Below are 25,080 nucleotides of genomic sequence, written 5' to 3'. Positions count from 1 at the left end.
TCGTATTATCATATTATGCAATATGGATACAAAATAACTCAATGGCCAGTCATTTGTCTCTGTCAGTTGACCAGTAGGCCTACCACACAGTAAATCTGATCACTGCTTTCTTTTTAATTGTCTTGCACCGCTAACTTCACTACTACTGGCGTATCGTCATTCCAAGTGACGTCATCTTCACTGCCAAGCACTGCAACCGAGACCACTCAAGGTCCCGTCTTTTTAAACCTTTTAAGGATAGTTTCATTCCTGACTACAGAGTCCAAACTGTGTGAAGCTATTCCCAAATGGTTTCTGAAGATGGTCTCTGATATTCCCAGCTGGTGTATATGTAGCAGAAGCCACTCCTTCTGAATAAAGCCGTGTTGTTGAAAGCATGCCAAACCACCAGCTGATAACTAGCGTATGTTACGAGTTGTATTTCTGAATGTACTGGTAATACATCGTGACTGGAAGCATTCTTTTGATAACTGCAGCTGTTGAAAGCCAGACCCTTATTTTTAAGTATATTTCATGCTTGTTCTCTACATTTATCATATTAGGATTTACCAAAACAGCTGTAAATGAGATAAGAGAGACTGCATAGTTTAGGTAAGGTATGCTATTACCCAGATAGCATCAAAAGTTCCACGACAGAAAAAATAATAATAAATAACAGGAAAGTTTGCCGCATTTATGGATATCTACAAGTGTGGCAGTAATGCGTTTTATTATCATAATGTTTAATTTCGTACGTTCCGTTGAAAGTAAGTGGGAACATAAAAACATCAATATTATTTGTTAGGTACATTGGCAAGTAAAACAATTGTGACTGGATTATTTTTATCACGTTTTAAACCCACATCTCTCCCAAAAACCCTATATTGGCCCAAGTTACAAGATATTAAACGATCACTTAGTTAATAATCTCGTCTGCCTATATTAATAGGCCTAGCAACAACCGTGAATATTTTTTAACTAAAGTAAACTTGTTTCCTCACCCCGAGGTGGTCCAGCTCTTTTTTAGATAGGCCCTCAGTGGAAGCCAGTTGTATGTACCATTTTTACCGAAAATCAACCTTCCTGCTATTTGTAAATCTCTGGCAACACGGTACTGGGAATCGAACTCAGGCTTCCAAGAACGGCAGCTAATTGTGTTAACCATTATGCTGGCGGACATTCTTAACTACAAAGCACAGACATACGTACAGGACCATAGCATGTTTGCAATGCATGAGTCGGACACCAAACTATTCACCTATTTGAGAGACATCATCGGAGCAGCAGTAGGCCTATGCTACGGAGACGGACATTTCTTAACTACGAAACACAAATATATTGCACGACTTCAATGCGTTTTCATTACATGGGTCATACGGACGAAACTATTCATGAATTTGTGTGATGTCATCAGAGCTGCATAAGGTTTGTACCCGCTTTGAAGCAGAATCGTTGATCTTGTATGACGAATAACGTTGGGGGGGGGGGGGGGGGGTCTTGTATGCGAGATTTATTTTTTTCATTTTCTTCTTCTCAAAAAGCCAAGGAGGTCTAATACATGAGTAAATATGGTACGGTAGTTAGAAATCATTTAGAATAATCAAAATAAAGATATTTAAGGTGAATCTCCTTTGCTGTTAAAATGTTTGATTAATTTTTACTATCTTGTTTCAGTGGACACCTCTTGTAACGGACATTTTTCCACGGAACCAATGTTGTCTACAGAAGAGAGGTTCAGCTGTATTATCAAGGATGCCCAGTAAATACTTCATCACTTGTATTTAACAGAATGAGCCCCACAACTAAAATCACTCATATCAGCACAAGTGATAATTATTCAGGACCCCTGTGATCAGTTTCTGTATAAGCTAGTAAGAATGAGTGAATGAATTCAATCATTCATTTTCAATTCAGTGTACAGTTAATAGGCTACTGAAACAATGGAGGGAGTTCTGAGGACCTACAGATAATAAGTACGACTGATCTCATGGAAATCATAAGAAAGTTTGTGAAACAATTACAACTTACACATATTGTTGCAAGGGAACCCAGTTCTCCATTTAAAAACAATTACAATCATAGCAACCAACCCAAGACACACTCAGATTAAAAATAAAATGAATAAAGTAGGCACACCTCAATGTAGTCCTGGATGCACATGTGAGGCTGAGGAGGATTTCGGAAATACCGTGCTCCATTCCTTGTCCTCTCCATTGATTTGTTAGTATTACACACAATGAGAGGTATCTGATTTAGTACTGCTCCCACTGTATCAGCTGAGCTGACTCTTTCTCTCATCTATAACACAGAACACTTTAATCAGGTATGAATGAATGTGCCTACAGAAATCATAAAAACAATTGCAGTTGGCAAGTAATGCAGTAGAGTGCATTGTGTGACTTAACACATGTAGAGAACTGGAAAAGCAGGGTATTGGGAAAGAGAAATTTAGATCTATACTATGAATATATATTTTTCTAAAGCTATTTAAAAAGATGAACAAACAAAGCTCAAAGTAATGTATTCTAAAAACACCACAACGTACATAAAATTTCCGTAGACATTACACGAAAAGAGAAATAACAACAACAACAACAACAACAACAATGTACAACTTTGGCTTCCAATTAAAAAATATTTTAATTTTTGTCATCACCAGTTGATTTGTGCATCAATATTGGCTTTCCAACCAGGTCATACCACCATAATCAATGCTACATTAGCACTTCAAATGAAACAAATACTGTAACTACATAATTAGGCATACTGGAATATTGAGAGTAGCCCACATGGTGGTCATGATCGTTGTGGCATCAAGTATACTGGGTGTATGAAAATAAGATACAGAAAATCTGTGGGCATAATAAACCCAGTAATGTAAGAGAGGAACCATCATCCATTTTTTCCTAAACCGTTTGGTTAATCGCCAAGGTTAACTGGTTAATATCTCTTCTGCCCTGCGACGTAGTGCACTGAATTTGCAACAGAACATTAGCGGTGAAGAATGTTAATATTAGCATTCAAAATTCCGAAGGAAAATGCATGGGGCATGCAGAAATAGTCAGACCCTCTACTAGTAAATGGAATACAGACATAAGCGCCTGACTGAGGACCGCACAGTATCGGCTGTTTACATGTGCTGTACAGTCGGCAAGTAATGCAGTAGAGTGCATTGTGTGACTCAACACATGTAGAGGAGTGGAAAAGCAGAATATTGGAAAAGAGAAATTTAAAGCATAATTTCCCGTAGTTTTTGTGCTTGTGGCCTGCTCTGGGTGAAACGTACTACAAAAATGAAATCAGAAAATTAATGTTCACAGTATGTACAATACGTAAACGATTAACAGAAATCAATTTACACTAAACATATCTCCTCAATGGCCTAAGGACTCTAAAGTTGAGTTGTAACGACCTAGCTTGTTATGTCCGGGAATCTAAATAACGTAAAGATGATGTTTGGCATTAATAATGGTGTACATTTCTGATTAACACCTACCAAAACACAATAATAATGTACGGCACTGCAATGGACTTAGTTTTATAAGCCTATATCCTACAATACTAGCCTTCAACCCTCCAGCACTCACACAAAATTTTGTAATAGGAACACTTGCATATTTTACTTTTTCATGTATCCAATTTCTTTTCATGTTGTATCTTATGTTAAGGAATTAATTAACATTCAACTCTAATACATCTTACACTCAGTTCAAGCTACTTTTCAGATGTATACACTTTTAATTCCATAATTATTAAAAGGATGTCATTTCCAATTTTACGTATTTGAAAAAATAGCATAAAGTTGAAGACGTGTAGGAGATTTTTGGTTTGCCAAAACATAATAAATGGGGAAACACAGATCCCCCCCGGTGTAGGGGTAGCGTGTTTGCCTCTTACTTGGAGGTTCCAGATTCGGTTCCTGGGTAAGTCAAAGATTTTTACCTGAATCTGAGGGCTTGTTCGAGGTTTAACAACCTAAGCGATTACAACCGAGGAGCTATCTGGCAGTGAGATAACAGCCCTGGTCTATAAAGCCAAGAATAACTGCTAAGAGAATTTGTTGTGCCAACCACTCTACACCTCATAATCTGTAGCCCTTAGGGCTGAACAGCGGTCGCTTGGTAGGCCATGGCCCTTCGGTGCTGTCGAGCCATGGGATTGGTTTGGTTTGGGGAAACACAGAAAGAACAACATACGTCACTCATTATTAATAATCTTGACCATAATGCCCAGTATTGGGTCCATATTGACTTCATTACAGTAAACAGAGAGATGGATAATCCGCCTAGTCAATACTATGCATTTATTTACATTTCACACTTTAAAATATATAGTACATATTTCTCAGCTAAATAGGTTCAAGAAGAGAATTAACATATTTCTTGAAACACGTACTATATATTTTAAAGTGTGAAATGTAAATAAATTTTTAATACGTAGGCGTATTATCCAATTCTCTACTTACTCTAGGTCACTCATTCATCTATCATTCCCTGCATACAGGAACTAAATGATGAGAGCAGATTCTCCTCCTTCTATATCGCATACAAGTCTTCATTGATCTGTCTACTACAGCTACACAAATAGCATCGGCCTAACTTGTAGCCTTGCTTTGAAAGCTGAACACCTTGTTAGAAAGAAAATACAAAGGACATGAATTTCTACTTTATCTGGAGACCTTGCATCTCTTTCGCGCCCAAGTCTATGTTGTAAATATTAGTGTAGGTCGTAACAATTTTCTCAGCATTCTCATCTAGAAAGAGTTCTAAATGTTCCATCTCAGTCTGCACCCCCCAGTTTCGCCTTTAGGCCCTGGCAAGTTAAGAATTGTACTCTTGAGCTCGAATACGAAGGTTCTCCAGTACATAATACTTCCTCCACCTACATTTTTCCTTCCCATAGCAACAGGTATCATCACTATCATCCTGCTGGTCATCTGAATAAGTCTGATAACCATCTTGATTTATTTCATCATTTACTTCCTCATTATCACAATAACGTACCTCTTCTGTAACAACATTCCTCCCCATCATCGCTGTTGCCTGGCACAGCACTATTCTCATCGCTATTTCCATCTAACCACTATCAGATAACATCCTCTTTGCTACAGCCAGCCGTCGACATAGTAACACAACTACTCACATGTGCTAAAGTCAAATTCAACATCAAATTGCGCCCAGAACCAACTCCTTAGAAGTGCAAATGCTCACCAAGTTATTATAGCATTAGATGGAAGGAAAGTACTAGAAACCTCCATCACTGCTGGCTATTACGCGGAAAAGAAAAGAAAAGAAAACTGACACGTGTAGCCCGCACGAGTGCCGGAGGGTTAATACCTGTCAATACCACAGGACATGTTACAATGTTTACTTGCATGACATAACTTATGTTACATGGGTATTGTATGTCATTTCAGTAATTATTTTTCAGTGCGGCAAACTCTGACATGCACGAATTGTACTGTATTTAACAATATGCTTCATAAAACAAATGCACTATTCTCACCTGAAACCGGGAGAGTCGACTGACTCAATATCCAATCTGGTCTCACATGCTCGATGGGCTTTAGGTTGGGGCTTCATGCTCACCAGTCTAAAGTGACGAATTCTGTCTCCTGCCAGAATGCTGACATGCACCAAGTAGTGTGAGGACGGGTGTTGTAGCGCATTAAAATAAAACTCCCTCAGACAAAGAGGGCAAAAGGAATGACCTGTTCAAGAAAAATCTGTATGTACTGGTGTGCATTTGGTGCACTGTTTTTGAAGATTATTTTTTTTTCTGTTTACAATTTTGCTTTACATCACACTGACACAGGTAGGCCCAAGTCTTGTGGCAACGATGGAGGGTTGATGTAGATTTCAGATGACCTGATCTAGGTGTTGTGTCCTCAATAACCTTAAAACTCAGTGCACACTTGTTGGCGACATTCCCAGCACGTTCACAACATAACGGAAGCTACGTTCATCATCAATTAATATACTGCTCTTGTAGCATCTTCCAGACTCAAAGTAATCTAAAAGTAACTTTCATTCACTGAACCTCATGAAACAATTAAAAGTTTGAGGAATGTGTACGACTACCAGACACAAGCTCAACAATAGGAAACAATAGGGATATCAAAGTACAGTAATGTAAAGGGCGCAATTTATAACTTCTATTCTTGCAAAGGTTTAACTTCACTTCATTTTGAAAACATTAACCCTCCCCATGTCTTTTTCGAAATATTCCGCACCAACACTTTTTCCCTGAGCGTCGTTTACGGAATATTCCGCAGGCTAGCGTAAGTTTACAGATAATTACGGTAGGTCACAGGAAGTATTTGGTTAACATTTATGAACCCACCTGGAACTGGAAATGACTATGTAAATCATTTCATTTATATTTTTCAGGATTGGTCTGATAGGTACTTGCAGGGAGCTGTAAATAAACAGTGAAATGGCAAGCTCATACGAAAAAATGTGGCTACGATTTCAAGTATTTCGGAAGAATCAGACAGTGAATACAGTGATTTTTGAAGACAGTACTGTTCAATGTATCCACTCATCGTTCCATAAATCTTCCAAGTAATTTTGATGTCGACATACCACCTATTGATTACTTTAACCTTTTTCTTGGTGATGAAATGATAACGCACATACGAAATGAAACTAACTTATATGGTGATAGGAAAATGGCAACAAAAAACATCACCACATTCTCGGTACAGGAAGTAGGTGCATATTGACAACGGTGATGTCGAAGCACTACTGGGCACGATGATAAATATTGGTCTCCATCCTAGATGTGATATAAAGGATTATTTTACAAAGAAATGGCACAAGTGCATGCCATTTTTTGGAAATGTGATTGATGATGATTGATGCTTGTTGTTTAAAGGGGCCTAACATCTAGGTCATCGGCCCCTAATGGTACAAAATGAGACGACAAATTAAAAACCCAATATCCTCCAGTGACCACAGTTCAAACGTGAGGACAAAGAATGAATGGATGGATATGAATTTAAAACGATCAGTGGAACCGACCCACAGTGACTCACATGCACAGAAGCTGGGATAACAACAGTATTACTGACCAAGGGACTGCCTCTATAGCACGATACTGAAACGATGATGATTGTAGTAGAAAGTAGTCCAAAATCCAAGTCATTGGCCCCTCAAAATGGTACTTATTGCTAGAAAAGTAGAACCATGGTATTTGTCATGTTGCGGTACTAATCAAGGGTAGTGTACACTCGCAGTATTCCACACATTATGGTACTACTCACAGGTAATGAAATTCGCACATGTATTACAGACTTATTGTGTTTCACAAATTGCGGCGCCATTGACAGGCAATGCAAACCTACGGTGTTCATCACCTAATGTACTAACCACAGGGACTCGTACTATCCAGTGGTGTTCCTCATATAGTGGGTACTAATCAGAGGCAAGCCAGAACCATGGGTTGCGTCATCCCATGATGTCACTCATATAGTGCTATTAATCACAGGTACTGTAAAAGCCGTCGCGCTCTCGTTTGCTACTAATCACAAACCTATTTGGTACCTAACATAGTGGTACTACGCGCAAGGAAAAGCGACCCATGGTGTTCCCCGCGTAGTGGAACTAATCACAAAAAGTTTCATGGTTCTAATATAATCATCCCTTGGTCACCCCTTTTAGTCGTCTCTCACGACATGCAGGGGATACCATGGGTGTATTTTTTTCGTTTGCATCCCCCACCCACAGGGGGTAGACAGAGAGAAAAAGAAAAAGAAGGGATCCGTCACTTCGAAAAATGAAGTAACGGACAAAGAAAGGCAAACGCCACGAAGGGCGTGAACATTAAAGACTCCCCAAGCCTCGAATGCTCTAATACCGTCAGGGTTGGCAAAGAACAAGAGTTGACCAAGGGAGGTCGGACAGGATAGACGAAAGTAAGGAGCCTGTCACAAGTAAGTGGAAGCAATACTAGGACTCATCTAAGGGCGCCGTGGTCGCCAACCCACACTCCCAAGTTGAGAGCCCCTTGGGCCCCTTTTAGTTGCCTCCTACGACAGACAGGAGATACCGTGGGTGTATTCTTCATCTGCGTCCCCCACCCACAGGGGTTTTTGGAAATGTCTTCTCTTGTAATAAATTCATGTTTATATTCCTGAGCTTGCATCTAAATCATGATCATGGCCAAGGTGACACAGAACACAAGAGATCATGAAGTAAGACCAGCGCCAGAATATATTTCTAAAAGATGTAAAGTGTTTCACACACCTTCTGAAAATGCTGCAGTAGATAAGAAAACTGTCAAGTTTAAGGGGTTGTCTCCTTCAAAATTTACAACAATAATATACTTGTGAAATTTGGCCTCAAGGTCTTTTCTGTAAGTTGCTACTAGCAATAATGCTGGACTTACCAAAATATGGTAAAAATGAATACAAATAAAATGTCTCACTGTCAGAGAGGACAAACCTCTCAAGTCGTCTTGTGCCTTTGTCAGTCATTTGTAAGACACACTAAACAGCCACACAGAGGTTTCAATGTTTATACTGATAGATATTATACAAGTCCTGAATTAGCCAATGAGTTAGAAAAAATGGGTTTCACTCTTAAAGGCAATGTCATGCACTGAAAAGATGAAGAAGGGAGAGGTCAAAGCCTACAGAAAGGACAATGTTATGGGTTTAGCATGAAAGGACAAGAGAGTTGCAGTAATGCTGAGTACGAAGCATAAAGGTGACAGCATTTTAGAAGCTCCAAGTAAAATCCCTGGCAAGCCAACAACTGAGAAACCAGTAGTAGTTCATCATCGTACAAAGAAAATGGAAGGTACAGATCGGTGATAAAATGACCAATTTATGCATAGGGCACTAGTTTGGTGGAGAAAACTTTTTTTTTGTGTGTCGCACTGACACAGACAGGTCTTATGGTGACTATGGGATAGGAAAGGCCTAGGAATGGGAAAAAAGCGGCCGTGGCCTTAATTAAGGTACAACCCCAGCATTTGCCTAGTGTGAAAATGGGAAACCACGGAAAACCATTTTCAGGGCTGCAGACAGTGGGGCTCAAACCTACTATCTCCCGATTACTGGATACTGGCCGCACTTAAGCGACTGCAGCTATCAAGCTCGGTACTCTTCTTTTGGTTAGTAGAAGTGTGAATCATTAACTCCTACATTCTCTACAAGTCTATGCAAATCCAACACCAGAGGAAACCACAGTCACATCGTGCTTACCATGAATTACCAGTGGTGTCACTAGTTGCAAATCGCCTGAGGAAAATGGAGGATATGCTTGCATGAAAAAGAGGAAGACCTCACTATATGGGGATGAAGGAAAAGAGATCAGTCTGATGTGTTCTTTGTATCAGTAGGAAGCAAAGAAACGAGAAGACCTGCATGGACAAGCTATATATCTTCATCCAGTGGGGTGTTTCGGAAGATTATCACTGCAAGAAACAATACTGACAACCTACAATGTGAGTCTCACTCATCATACTGTTACAATCTGTGTTCTTGTTGCTTTGTTTTTCTTGTGAGTTGTTAAGTGTTATATGGATTGTGCTTTTATTGAAGAGCAAAAGGGACTGATTTGCAGACTGAATTTCATGAGTGTAAATACTATGGTTTCCCTGAATTGATTTGTATTTTGTACTGATTTGCTGTTTTTAAATGTACTTATGAACTATATTCAAAGTAAAAGAAATGTGCATATTTTGGAAACTTTCCTTGAAAAAAAAAAAAAAAAAACCAGGAAAAGTACATAACATTTCAGCGACACTGGAAAGGTTAAGATTGTTGTCTCAACAAAGATGTAATGAATGATATCTCCAAAAATGAAGAAAACTTAGTATATTGCATTCTGAGTTCCATTTTATTACATTAAATTGCATTTCTTCAAGAATCCAAGTGTTACACTTTTTTTTATACCTCAGTGTAATATTAACTATGAGTTCTCAGCAACAGCTTTTTTTTTTTTGCTAGGGGCTTTACGTCGCACCGACACAGATAGGTCTTATGGCGACGATGGGATAGGAAAGGCCTAGGAGTTGAAAGGAAGCGGCCGTGGCCTTAATTAAGGTACAGCCCCAGCATTTGCCTGGTGTGGAAATGGGAAACCACGGAAAACCATCTTCAGGGCTGCCGATAGTGGGATTCGAACCTACTATCTCCCGGATGCAAGCTCACAGCCGCACGCCTCTACGCGCACGGCCAACTCGCCCGGTCCAGCAACAACTATGTAGTTATATATACCACCCATACATTCATTCACCTGAGTCTAGTTATCATTCTGAGGAAAATGGGAGATATGCTTGCACGAAAAAGAGGAAGACCTCACTTTATGGGGATGAAGGAAAAGGGATCAGTCAGGTGTGTTGTTTGTATCAGTAGGGAGCAAAGAAAAGAGAAGACCTGCATGGACAAGCCATATTTTCATCCACACTTCATTCTCAGAATAAGCAACATCTCAGTACCAAAATAATAAAATTTATTAAAATTCTCATATGTCAAATCCTCATTACTTAGCAAATTATTTTCAAGGTAATATTAACTTTTACTCTCCTACTACAAGCAGTATGTTAATGACAGCATTGACAAGATGCAGTAAAGTGGTTAAAGTAAACACATAATTTCTAGTAAATATCAGTAGGCTACTAATGTACAGGATCCCATTGAGGATTATCTGATTAAGAAAGTCTGAATTGAGCAGGTCAATTTACAGCAAAGATTCAGTATTAACTGTGGAATATTAGTATCATGAGTCACCGTTTGCAGCGCAGACATCTAGCGCGATTTTACTGTGGTTTGTTTCTTTCTTCCGGATAACGTGATTGCACGGTACAGAAGGCTGCCAACTTGTGAACTTAGCAACTAGGGAGAAAATGATTGTGTAAGTCCCCAGTCAAAGCTGAAGGCTAAATGACATTTTTCTTGCCGTGCGGACAGCATGCGCTGCGGCCATAGAAAAAAGCATCTTGAAGGGAGTGTGGACCCAAAGGCACCACTGTTCTCATGACAGAGATTCATCATTGGTCTGGATGTGCAAAGATAGGCTGTGAAGCAGTATATTGTTTCCTTTACAGGTAGCATTTAGTTGTGTTTTTATTGTGTGCAGTTTGGTAACTGAATGTATTTTGTCTTGATTGCTGGGAATGATATATCAGATTATATCTCAGCTAATGGAAATGCTAGTGTGTGCCTAAGCAATGGAGAATGGTGCATGCTACATTTAATTAGGTTATAAAAATAAATGTACTTCTAGGGGCTGGCAGGTGGGTCGCTGGCTCTCATAGTGAACACATTTCTCCTCTACAAGGTATTCCACATAGGATTTGCATCATTTCAACTCCATTAGAATGCTTCTGTAGTACATACTAAATTTCAACCCAATTTATTTTAATAGAGAGAGAGAGGCAGAGTTAAAGTGTGAAGAATTATGTATAAAATATATTCAGTGAGACTTAGTTTATGCCACATTTGATGTATGGCTTAGAAACAGTGATGATGAAGAGCGACAATCTATATATGAATCAGTCATTTAAGAAAAGGGCACATGTCAAAATTGTCATTTTTTTTTTTCTTTTCAGATTAACGTTCTTTCCATCCTGGGGCACCTTGTCACAAAAGAAATGTCACTTATTGAGCCAGTAACATGCTGATATTTAAGGTTCATTTGGATGTTATTTGGAAGTCATTTAAGAAAGGGCACATATCCCTGGATAAGTGCCCTTTCTTGAATGACTTCTTTGCTTACCGAAAGGAACATCTGCCTGTTCTGCCTAAAGAAAACTGCATTAGAATGCAAGAGTAATCCCGAAATACTAGGACTATGTTTTGATTATTGTCAGAACCTTCCCCAGCCAAAAATACCAGTGCAGGACATATTCTACATGAGACAGCTTTGGGTGAACACGTTTGGCATTCACAATATGCAAACAAATTCGTCAGTGCTTTATGTTTACCACAAAGGTGAAGTTCGTACAGCTGCTAATGAAATGTGTAGTTTTTTGTTAGACTATATCCAAACATGTGTACCAAAGATGTAAAATAGCTTTGAATGTTCCCTGACGGCAATGTAGGGCAGAACAAAAACATACAGTGATCCGATTATGTGCAGCATTTGTTGACATGAAGCGATTTGAAACCATTCACCATTACTTCCCTATGTAAGGGCACTCATTCAATGCCTGTGATAGAGATTTTGCTATCATTAAACGAGCTGTTAACAAAATTGATCGAATTTATGATGTGAAACAATATTGTGAAATCATCTTACGGGCACCTAAACGTCATGACAAGTTCACCATCATTCTGGTAGAGACGAGTAATATTCTTAACTTTACTGCATGGTGGCCGAAATTGTATAAGAGGGGAGGGTTGTGAGATGAATCTTGAGGAAGCCGAGTGCCTACCAACTTGAAAATTCGTTTCCAGCCAGCATCATCCATGCACTTTCTTTACTCTGCTAATGATCCGGGAACCGTACGGACAAAACAGTTCATCAATGGCCTTACTGAACACACCTTCCGTTTGCATCTAGACACCAACGTTCAACTTCCTAATGAACTAGCCTACGACGAACCAATTCCTATTGACAGGAATAAGTTGGATGACCTAAAGCGTCTAGAAGTGTACATTCCGGGGCAGTACAAAGACTTTTTCAACGAAATACTTGCATGGCTAACTGTTCGTGTGACTGACGATGATTTTGATTAACTGTCATCATTCAAATGATTATTATTGTAGAACAACGACACAGTGTGTCTAAGTTATTTGAATAAACAAAGTGTTTTTGCTCCAAAACTGATTTTCATTCAGTTATCATTGTAGAAAGGGCATATATCCATTTTTTTTAAATCTTCCAATTACCATAAAGTCCTTCATCCTTATTCCATATTTTATAACTTAACCTACCCACAACCGTTAACACTAACGGACAAATTACATACATTTAACGTAACTAGTAAGACTGGCGTTTAAATCAGTTTTTTGCTCCTCGTTGAAAGTTGCATTTCTGGACATGTGCCCTTTCTTAAATGACTGATTCATATATAAAATAACTTGTCCTGACTGACTGATTCATCATCGCCGAGCCAAAACTACTGGACATAATGAAATGAAATTTTGAGGATACATTTATAGTACAATTTAGGTGCTCGCTAAGGGGGGGATTTTTTGATATTCCATCGCTAAGGGGGTGAAAAGGGGGGTGAAATTTAAAAATGAGTGTAGCTATATCTCAAAACTTTAAAAGTTTACACATGTAAAAATTGGTATTTAGAATCTCCTTTAAAAATAAGCAAACACGTATTTTTTTGTTTTTGGAAAATCCCAATAGGAGGGGTGAAAAAGGGTGAAAAATGTGTTGAATGCCTTTAATGAGGACACTTATATCTCAGAAACTGAAGATATTACAGACCTGAAAATTGGTATTTGGGATCTCCTTTAAAAACAAAGAAACAAGTATTTTTTTGTTTTTGGAAAATCCATTTAATGGGAGGGTGAAGAGGGGGGTAAATTTTTAAAATGAGTGTATCTATATCTCAAAATTTTAAAAGTTTACAGATGTAAAAATTGGTATTTAGAATCTCCTTTAAAAATAAAGAAACACTATTTTTTGTTTACGGAAAATTCCAATAGGAGGGGTGAAATGGGGTGAAAAAAGGGTTGAATGCCTTTAATGAGGATACTTATATCTCACAAAATGAAGATATTACAGAACTGAAAATTGGTATTTGGGATCATTTTTAAAAATAAAGAAACATGCATTTTTTTGTTTTCGGAAAATCCAATTAATGGGGGGATGAAAAGGGGTGTGGATTTTTAAAATGAGCGTGTCTATATCTCAAAACCTTCAAAGTTTATAGATGTGAAATTGGTATTTAGAATCCCCTTTAAAAATAAAGAAACATATTTTTTGTTTTTGGAAAATCCAATTAATGGGGGTGAAAAGGGGGTGAATTTTTAAAAGGATTGTATCTATATCTCCAAATGTTTAAGGTTTACAGACATAAAAATTGGTATTTGGAATCTCCGTTAAAAATAAAGAAACGTGTATTCTTTGTTTTCGGAAAATCCCATTAAGGGGGGTGAGAAAAGGGTGAAAAAGGGTTGAACAAATTTTCTGAGGAGACTTAGGCCTATATCTCAGAAACTGAATATGTTACAGACATGAAAATTGAAATTTGGAATCTCCTTTGAAAATAAAGAAACACGTATTTTTGTGTTTTGGGATAATCCGATGAATAGGGGTGGACAGGAGTGACAAACGGGGTGAATTTTTAAAAGGACTATATCTGCAAATTATCTCAGACACGTAACATATTACAGATTTGAAAACTCGTATTTGGAATTTCCTGTAAACGTAAAGAAACCATAAGTATTTTCTTCAGAAAATCCACTTAAGAGACTTTCATGAGGATACTTACATTTCAAAAACTGAAAACGAGGGTGAATTTTTAAAATTAGCATATCTACAGTATAGTATATCTCAAAACCTAAACATGTTGCAGACGTGAAAAACTGGTATTTGGAATCTCCTTTAAAAAATAAGGAAACACGCATTCGTTGGTTTTCGGGAAAAACACTTAGCGGGGGGGGGGGGGGGGTGAAAGAATTGAAAAATTATTGGAGTTATTTGTATGAGAATATATATATATATACACAAAAAAAAATTCCAAGGTGTTACAAACGTGAAAACTGGTATTTGGAATCTCCTTCAAAAATAAATAAAGGTGCATTTGGTGGGGGAATCTTCTATAAAAATCAATAAACACGCATTTTTTGGGTGGGTGGGTGGGGGGGGAACCAACTTAACGGGTGGTTGTAGAGTGAAAAAGGAGTTGAATTCTTTTCATGAGGATACTTATATTTCAAAAACTGAAGCTGTTATAGACATGAAAATTCGTATTGGAATTTTTCTTCAAAGTAAAGAAACACATAATCTTTTGTGTTTGGAAAATCCACTTAAGGGGGTGAATTAATTGAAAAATTAGTTGAATTCTATATATATGAGCATACTTATATCTCAAAAACTAAAGATGTTACAGATGTGAAAATTAGTATTTTGAATCACTTTTAAAAATAAAGAAACACATATTTGGGGGGGGGGGGAATCAACTTGGGGTGGGGGCAGTGAAAAGGGAGTTTAATTCCTTTTCATGAGAATACATGTGCCGGTATCTCAAAACTGAAGATGTTACTGTCATGATCATTGGCATTTGGAAACTCCTTTATCAATAAACAAGTATTTTTGGTTTTCGGGAAATTCACTTAAGGGGAAGGGTGAAAGGAAGTGACAAAAATTAATTCTTTTTATGGAGAAATAAGATCTCAAAATCTTAAGGTTACACACGTGAAAATTCGTATTCAGAATCTCTTTTAAAAATAAAGAAACACCCATTTTTTTGGGGGGGGGGGGTTCAACTTAACGGGCTGAGGTGATAAAAGGGTTGAATTCTTTTTATGAGGATACTTATATCTCAAAAGTTAAAGACGTGGAAATAGGTATTTGTAATCTCCTTTAAAAATAAAGAAGCACGCACTTTTGGGGAGGGGGTGAATCAACTTAACGGGTAGGAAAGGGGGGGGGGGGTGAAAAAGGAGTTGAATTACTTTTATGAGGATACTTATAACTCAAAAACTGAAGATGTTACAGACATGAAAATTTGTATTTGGAATGTTCTTTCAAAGTAATGAAACACGTAATCTTTGGTCTTTGGAAAATCCACTTAAGGGGGTGAATGAATTGAAAAATTAGTTGAATTCTGAGTATGAGGAGATTTATATATCAAAAGCTAAAGATGTTAAAGACGTTAAAACTGGTATTTGGCATCTCCTTTAAAAATAATCACGCACTTTTGGTAGGGGAAATCAGCTTAACGGGTAGGAAGAGGGGGCTGAAAAAGGAGTTGAATTACGTTTATGAGGATACTTATATCTCAAAAAATGAAGATGTTACAGACGTGAAAATTAGTATTTGGAATCCTTTAAAAATAAAGTAACACGCATTTGTTGTTTTCGGAATATTGACGTAAGGGGTGTGGTGTTGAAAATAAGTACATAAGGAGTTGAAATAGCCTATGTTTATGAGGATACTTTAAAAAACTGAAGCTGTTACAGACCTAAAAGTTGGTATTTTGAATTTCCTTTCAAAATAAAGAAACGTATACTTTTTGTTTTCGGAAAGTCCACTTAAGGCGGGAAAGGTATGGAAAGAAGTGAAGAAGAAGAAGAAGAAGAAGTTGAATTATTTTTATGAGTATACATTTATCTGAAAAGCTGTAGGTGTTGCAGACGTACAGACATTAAAACTGGTATTTGGAATCGCCTTTAAAAATTATGACTGAGCTCGATAGCTGCAGACGCTTAAGTGCAGCCAGCATCCAGTTTTTGGGAGATAGTTGGTTCGAACCCCACTGTTGGCAGCCCTGAAGGTGGTTTTCCGTGGTTTCCCATTTTCACACCAAGCAAATGCTGGGGCTGTGCCTTAATGAAGGCCACGGCCACTTTCTTCTCACTTCTAGCCCTCTCCTGTCCCATCGTCGCCAAAAGACCTATCTGTGTCGTTGCGACGTAAAGCAAATTGTAAAAAAGTAATAAAAATAATGAAACACATATTTTTTGTTTTCGAAAAATCCATTAAGGAGCTGACAGGAATTGGAAAAACGGGTGAATTTTTAAAATGAGTTACCGGTATATCTACATTATATGTAAAAATCTTAACATGTCAGAGACAAGGAACATGGTACTTGAAAAGTCCTTTAAAATTACAGGAACACGTTTTTTGTTTTCGGAGAAGGCATTTAACGAGGGTTGAAAAGAAGTGAAATATAGTTGAATGATTTTTATGAGGACACTTATATATTAAAAACTGAAGATGTTAGAGATGTGAAAATTGGTATTTGGAATCTCCTTCAACAATAAAGAAGCATGTATTTTTGTTTTCGGAAAATACACTTAAATGGGGTGGAGGTGGGGGAGGCCCTGATCAATGGGTTTGAATTCTTTTTATGGGGATACTTGTCTACATCTCAAAAACTGAAGATGTTACGGATGTGGGAATAGGTATTTAGAACCTCCTTTAAAAATAATCATGTATTTATTTTTTCGACGTGAGAGAAGACTGTTTCTCACATGTACACTTCTATGTCGTGTGGTTGTCTTAGCCCCAAAAGGTAATACCACAAACATGGTTTACAAAGAATTTCTGGTGTAAATGAAACTCAATTTTTGGGCGAGTTTTTATACTTCAGGAATTTTCAGATAATGTCTTACTATAAATTGCCGAGGAACGATTACTTTGATCAAATCACGAAATCCACGCGAGCGAAGCTGCAGGTAATTGCTAGTATAACAATAAAACAGTAAAGTTCTAAGAATGGAGTCACAGGTACGGGCAAGGCGAGAAATGAGAGAATTGAAAAGTTACTGTAAGAACGTCGAGGACAAAAAGGGTTACCACCGTACAAAGATGAAAATGGGGAAGACAATATCATGGAAGATGGTAGACAAGGAGGTGAAAGGAAAGAGGCCTAAAACAAGATCAAGGAACAGGAGGGTGAATAAAATAGCAATGAAGAAAGAGGAGACCGAGCAAGTTGGCCGTGCAGTATGGGTTGCGTAGCTGTGTGCTTACGTTCAGGAGATGGTGGGTTTGAATCCCACTACTGAAAGCCCTGAATAAAGTCACAGCTACTACCATCCTAATCCTATCACTTTCCCATCCTTGCATCACCAAAAAGCCTTCAATGTGTTAGTGTGATTGTAAACCACTAGTAAAAAGAAAAAAAAAAAAAGTATGAAAGAGGTGCATACTAGATGGCAGTAGCAGAAGAGGGTAGATGTATAGTTAATGACGGGAAAGCTTCCAGTGAAGTGGTAGGAAACTATTCAAAACAATGGTGTTTGGGACAAGGAAAAAAATTACTGAACAGAAGTGTTCTGATCACTCAAAATATAAGAAGGTCTGGTAGAGAGATACCATAAAAGAAAATGAGGGACACAGCGGCCTTAGCAAACATACCGTATTTAAAATGAGGCCACCAGATGGGAGGACTAGAGAAGGGCTGGAGAACATTTCTCCAAGAAGAAATCATCTGGTACAGAGCAGTACAAGTTCACAGGCCTGTATCAATTTTGTGTTCATCAAGAACAGCTCATTCAAAGCACACAGCTCATTGAGAAACAAAAAAACTTTCTTATTCCAGGCAAGACCTTGTGCGACCATTTAATGTAGCAAAGCTAAAAAGTAAAGAAGTAAGGTCATTTCCAGTAGAGTCTCACTCAACCAACCTTTGCTTATCTGACATTCTGTGTTTTCCGACACTGGTAGACTTAATTTGAACTTTTTGTGGAGAATAAATTCTGGGATACTGGGTGTGATGGGTGCGGCCGTGGGACAAGCACTGACCTGAGTACTGCAGTAGGACCGGGTTTTTGCTCAAGGAATGGTGCAACGAGCCTCCGGTCATTATTCAGTTTCATATTTCTTGGGTGTGGATGTTGTTATTTTCATATCCTCTGTGAGTATGGCGAATAAACAGGAGAAAGTGATTGTTTCCATGGAAGACAAGTTGAGTGCATTAAAGAGACTGGACAAAGAAGAAACTCTACAAAAAGTGACTTGCAGAATATGGTGTTGGACATGTTACAGTGGGAGACTGGAAAAAAAGAGGGAAGAAATTGAAAAGTGATGCTCTACCAAAGCAACAAGTGATGCACTGAAAATTGGAAAAACAATGAAAAAATGTGAGTAAAAAAAAAAAAAAAAGAGAGAGAGTTAAGCACCATTTCTTCGGTTCACTCAAAACTGGAAAAGGGCCTGCTAATATCGGGCCCCATCCTGCAAGAAAAGGCAGTGTATTTCCAGAAGGGGTTTAATGAAGGGGACCCTAACTTTACTGCCAGTGTTGGGTGGCTTGATCGGTGGACAAAACAATACAACATTAGGCAGCTTAATATCCGTGGAGAAAAATGGTCAGCTAAATCTGATGAGGTTGTGACGTTTAAAAAGGGATTTCAAGAAATAATTCTTGCTAAGGGATTAACCGGTGATCAGATTTTTAATAGTGATGAGACTAGGCTCTACTCCTCTATCTTACTACTGATAGCTACTCTATATATGTATATATATACAGGCCTATATATGCACATAAGACTTGGAAAATGTCAGTAAAATCAGCACACAAGTCCAATGTTTTTCATCAACAGTGCTGGAGACATATTTTAAAGTTACCTTTATCATATTATGAATGGTGAAGTGCTCAAAAGGAGTGATGGGAAGGTACTAGCATTAAGGCCCATAGGAAGGAACTAATCAGAGGGGAAGTGAAGAAGAATCGAAAGTATGGTACAATCATAAGGCAGTTTATCACCTGTAATTCAACAGTCATATTTACATAAATGCAGCTACAAATACAAAGAGCAAACATAGTTGCAAAAATAAATTAAACTGCTGAACCACATGACAGCAATAAAACAAATGTAACTCCTTTGGGTTCAGAGTATGTCTCATACATAAAAGGTTTCATAATGTTTAAAAAAATATTCCCGAACGAGAGTGTACTTCCATTCCATTGTGGAGATTTATCTCCCGTATCCAGTTATCAGACTGTCCCTCTTATAATGGGCTTCTGATAAATTCACCTGCATACACCCCAGCGTCAGTGGGTAGGGACTGACACATCCCACTCTGATGAGTCAGTGTCAGATCTAAGATGAAACGCTGGTTAATAGAGCAAGTGCCTGAAAAGCCTTACATCTGATCTGTTCCAGAGTATACTTCTCCCACTAATTACAAAGTTAATTCTGTTGAACATACTCTTCAACATAAAGTTAATGTTCCGTTGATCCTATTTTCAATTTTCCTACATAAAACTATACTGGAAATTAATAGAGCAAAATGTCATCCTGGCCCAACCGAAAAAGTATTTAAAATAATAAAGCCATACTGGCAATCAGAGCAAAAGAACATACTGGGCTACGAATCCAGAGACACACAGCACACATAGAAATCACAAGCACTTACCCCATTTACACACCCAATCACTGCCACAAGCACCTAGCTTTCATTCAACATACACTCAAGACTTACACTCTGATACAGCCCAGCAGCCTTTGGTTCGAAAGGAACCCTTAACAAGACAAGTGAATTGTGTGACAAACAGTCCAAAAAAGAGAATGAATCACTGGATGCAACCAGCTACCAAGACTACATTTGAGAAGGGAAGGGAAAAGAACAGGAGGGGGAACAACCAATACAGAAACGGAACCAATAACAATATATTCTCAAATTATTATACAGACACACTTCAAGTGAGAAACAGATAATATTTTCATATGCAATATTTTGAGATTATAACAGTCATGGAGAATACATCCATGACAGTGGACTGCATAGCCTTCACAAAATCAATGCCGAAAAAAATAATTAACATTTGCGGGGCAGTTTTATGCATGGGTAATGACAACCTTCCCACCAAAAAAAAAAAACGGCAATGTTGTGGGTACTGCCGGATGGACACAGGAGCAGGAGATGACCATGCAACACGTGGAAACTAACATTTGCAAAAGATCTTTAAAACACTGATGTGAACTGGCATGAAGCCGAACACCTGGCGGCTGATCGGATTCACTGAAGGAAACTCGTTGAAAACATGGATGTGAACTGGCATGAAGCCGAACATCTGGCGGCTGATCGGATTCAGTGAAGGAAACTCGTTTCCCAATATGCTACATAGCACTGGAGGAACTAGGTGAGGGTAAGACTTCCAAGCTTTCACCCTAATGTTACGGTAGTGATTTGCCTGGATCATAGACCACGATTCAATAGAGTTAAAATTCTTCTGTGCTAATAATATCAGAGTTTTAACAAGGATATTCACCAAAAATTTGCAATGGCATTCGTTACCGTACAAATGTAAAAATTATGATATAAACATCAACATATTCAAGATTAATTATGTAGGTAGCAAAGAAACCTAGAAAATCTGATAATAAATTTCCTTAAAATAAAAGAAGCACAGTATGGTAAACAAGAGCAGTTAACACAGTTTCAAATAGACCTATTTGGTCATGTATTCTCAAAAGATAGGAACCCAACAGAAATCTAACCAGCTAAAACAGTGAGTGTTCAGTAGCAATTACAGAAGAACTTGGTTAATTTAATATTAATTAGTATTTATAAATAATTGAAACTTTTCACACAGTTCCTTGATATTCCCATACAACACAATGTTTAAAAACCAGAATATTATATTGTTTAATTCAAAGTTAAAACATTATGTTAGAACTCTTACATTTTATAAATATGATGTCTAAGGATGATGGAAAGCTGCCTGGATTGATAATAAAAGTACCTAGTGTATAATCGCGTTGGTGCTAGAAACTCAACTGTAGAATCATAGGTTACGAATTTCATTATGGTCCGTATTGACAATTGATCACTATCAAAGGGTAGGAAGGGTCCACCTATTCAATACTATTAGTTTGTATATTGTCTTATAAAACTGGGACTAGTTTCGACCCCATATATATTGGGTCATCTTCAGCCACAGACAAGTAGCATATATAACCAATAATGATAGTAAGACACTTGATAAAATATCCTTCATAAATTGCCAATGGACAAAGAGAGTTTATGGAGGGACACAAAAAGGGAGAAACAAAGCAAAATTACCATCTTTTTAAACAAGTTGTAAAGGATCAATAATGTCTGTAGTGTCATGATTGATGTGAATTGTTATTTTTGAAGTGTTTTTATAATGATAAAATGTCATACACTGGTTTATGATCTGTTACTATTTTGCCGTATTCTATTGTCACTGCAACTCCACGAACCACTGAAAAAGTGTAGGGATAGTTCTGAATTCAAGATTTTGGTAAGTATGGAGTGTGATTATGTTTAGTTTGAATTTGTGGTTAATTTTATTTTTTCTGTACCCTTCAGGCTCAAATTAACTAAATTCTTGAAGGCCAAATTAAGTAATTTGTTTAGTTTTCAGATCAATCTTGTATAAATGGAGTGGAAACTAGATAATTTTAGTATCCACCCTCATAAGCTGGACATTACAGGCATAAAAGTAGCAAGAATGACTGCTGGTGTTAGAGTTGAGAACATTAGCAGGAAAGTGTTTATAATGAAGAGTAAAAGGTCATGTTGCAAAGAAAATATAGATTGAAGCTATGCATAAATAATAATTCATATGATGGAAGAATTAGATACAAATGAACAAAGACTGATTACTTTGAAGAATAATGGAGTTAGTAGCATGTGTAAGAAGTAAGCACAAGAACTAGAAAGAGATTTTTCAGTATTAAATGATTCTAAATTGCAAGAGAGGTAATAGTGGTAGAACACCATAGACATCCTTAGTTCAAATAGTAATAACCCACGTCTCATCAGTTGTGAACCACTAAGGCAGGCGAGTCCAATTTAGAATGACAAACACAACCTGTATTTCTTATATCCAAGTTGATCTGTTTCTAGGAAAAGACTTTAATCCTCAACGACCCAAAAAAGGTTGGAAAAGGTTGGAAAGTTGGAAAGGTTGGAAAGTTATGATTTTGTAACTGGAACACTGTGCCACATCACATTCCTAACATTCGTATAAATGTACGATATAAGTTACTGTGGACAAAAAGTTACTGAAGAATAATGTCATAAAGAACACAAGTGAATTGGATTTGGAGGCTGTCTCATACAGTCAGCTGGAAAGTGATTGAAACATAGATGATTGCTGTTTTATGGGACCAAACATAGAAGACATCAGCTCTGAAAAAGACAGTACTGATGCCAAAATACTAAATTAAATCAATAACTTCTTTCAGAATGTTCAATCAGCCTTCAGGACAGTTTCATTTTATTTTGTTTCAGGAGAAATGTCATTGTTTTGAAAATTCATTAAGCACGAATCAAAGGCCGTTGAAAATAAGTTTTCACACGACAGAACGCAACCGTCCGCTGAAAACACATTTCACTCAGTGGCCTGATACCTATTTTCCCAAATAATGATCATGCCAGCTTACGCAAGCAAATTATAAGGAAATATGGCCTGTCAAAAATGAACGCATAACGAATCTGCACGTCAAAAAATAAGAACACTGGCCCCAATTTCAAAAATTAAACCTATCGTACTACCACAAACCCGAATAAAATTACGTCACTGAAGACTTACATAAAATAGCGAGAAAAATATGGAAACATTGCACGGTGTTCACTACAAATTCTTAAAGGCAGTTAAATGTGCCAAATGCATAATTCCCTAGCTATACTCCCAACGACATAATCATCCAGTGAAGTGAAGTCTGTAACCTAGTTATACACACCGAAATATGAAGAGAACTAGATGACTCACAATATTTGTGTCAGTAAAATAGCAGGCCAATACATGTATGCTTGATACTCCAGTCTCCAGGGTAACATTTCATTTGAAACTACCGAAGTTATCTCCCACATTTCACAAAAGAAATTTGTATTCCCGATTCGAGTACCCTATTAAATAATAAAATCAAATTATACGTTGTTTTTCACCACATGGTATCACTAAATGTATATATGAAATAACTTAAGTAAACACCGTTGTTGATCTCACAATGCACAGCTACATTTGCAGTTTTAGTCACAAATGTCAAAGCGGACGCATGCACATTCATACTTTTAAGGAGAATAACAAACCCTCTTTTGTTGTATTTAGAAATTCTCGTATATAACATTCCCTACATTTGTGACGAACCATCCGAAGGCTTGTTTCCAATCCTCAAATGTGTGATATTGGCCCTGTGCTCACAGGTATTCGTTGCTTTCAAGTCAACATATTATTTTGACATCGATTTTTAGGCCATGGGTCATACAGTTCCTCCCTCTCTACCGGCTCCCTACCACAACTGGCAAGGTTGTCGGCTTGACTACTCGCTGCACTAGAGCAAATATGGCGCCCACAGGTATATACAGTAAATATGTGTGTGTGTGTGTGTGTCAATGAGTTTCCTGCTGCCATCTCTTATCCGTTACACAGAACAAGATATCTTGCCAGAAATCTACTACAAAGAGATCTGTGCTGTGTTCATTTCACACTTTACACTACCGAACCCAAGGGATCATATACACCTTTGCCTACGAGATAGGCAACGACCGAACACTACAGAAATACGCAATAGTGAATACATCTCTCCACATTGGGTTGGTGTCAGGAAGGGTTGTTGTTGATGATATTTGTTGTTTAAAGCGGCCTAACTGCTAGGTCATCGGTCCCAATGTCAGGAAGGGCACCCGGCCGTAAAACAAGGCCAAGTTCACAGTTGCTGCACAGTTTGCATCCACGATTCCACCAGGGTATGAAAGAAGAAAGGCCTGCGTTCGTTCATTTGAGAACATCGAATAGGTATTAAAAATACGATGTGCGATGGCGTACTAGGATTTACAAGCAAGTACCGTATATAAATACAAAAACAAAGAGGTAAACCATCGTTCATTAAGAAAAAAAGAAGTTGAATTATCGGATATTGAGAATATGTTCAATGACTCTTCATTAGTCTTTACCGGACGAGTTGGCCCTGAGGTTAGGGGCGCGCGACTGTGAGCTTGCACCCGGGAGATAATGGGTTCGAATCCCACTGTCGGAAGCCCTGAAGATAGTTTTCCATTTTCACACCAGGCACACCTTAATTAAGGCCACGGCCGCTTCCTTCCAACTCCTAGACCTTTCCTATCCCATCGTCGCCATAAGACCTATCTGTTTCGGTGCGACGTAAAGCCACTAGCAAAGGAAAAAGCATTAGTCATTGTACATGAATGCATGTAATACATTTCGTCAAATCTCGAATTTAACATGCAATTTAAACAATGTCACTAATGAAAATATTTCTTTTTCTGGAAATTCACTAATACACTTGAAAACATCGATCGAATATTTAAGGTGAAATTTGTCACATAGATACAATTCATTACAAGAATATGGATTTCTTTAACAATCACTATCACTCTTTTGTTCTACTCATGAAATCTGAAAACCATGTGATTTTGCTATTTTTGAGCTGCGTTATCCTGCTCCTGTTATCACTACTGTACCGGCAGGCCTTTTACATCCATCTACCTCAGCGCAATAAAGGCACTAAAGCGTAATAACGTG

General features: G+C 37.8%; 1 protein-coding gene across 5 annotated transcripts in view; it reads right to left on the bottom strand.

The window, feature by feature from the left end:
• Positions 1–23,817, bottom strand: part of LOC136886466 (uncharacterized) — a 90,066-nt gene extending 66,249 nt beyond the window's left edge. The window contains exons 1-2 of one of the 5 annotated variants that reach the window (XM_067159261.2): positions 23,628–23,817; positions 2,116–2,277 (exon numbers count right to left, since the gene is read on the bottom strand). In XM_067159261.2, coding sequence (XP_067015362.2) covers positions 2,116–2,277 — 162 coding nt within the window. In that variant the 5' untranslated portion in view covers positions 23,628–23,817. Of the gene's footprint in view, positions 1–2,115; positions 2,278–5,484; positions 5,585–23,278; positions 23,477–23,627 lie in introns of those variants that run through there. The other 4 variants (XM_067159278.2, XM_067159283.2, XM_067159292.2 and 1 more) reach the window with 4 other exon arrangements.
• Positions 23,818–25,080: the final 1,263 nt, after the last annotated feature.

The sequence above is a fragment of the Anabrus simplex genome, chromosome 1, assembly GCF_040414725.1.
Source record: "Anabrus simplex isolate iqAnaSimp1 chromosome 1, ASM4041472v1, whole genome shotgun sequence".
In the NCBI taxonomy this organism is placed as follows: Eukaryota; Metazoa; Arthropoda; class Insecta; order Orthoptera; family Tettigoniidae; genus Anabrus; species Anabrus simplex.
This window is presented reverse-complemented; position numbering and strand designations above follow the sequence as displayed.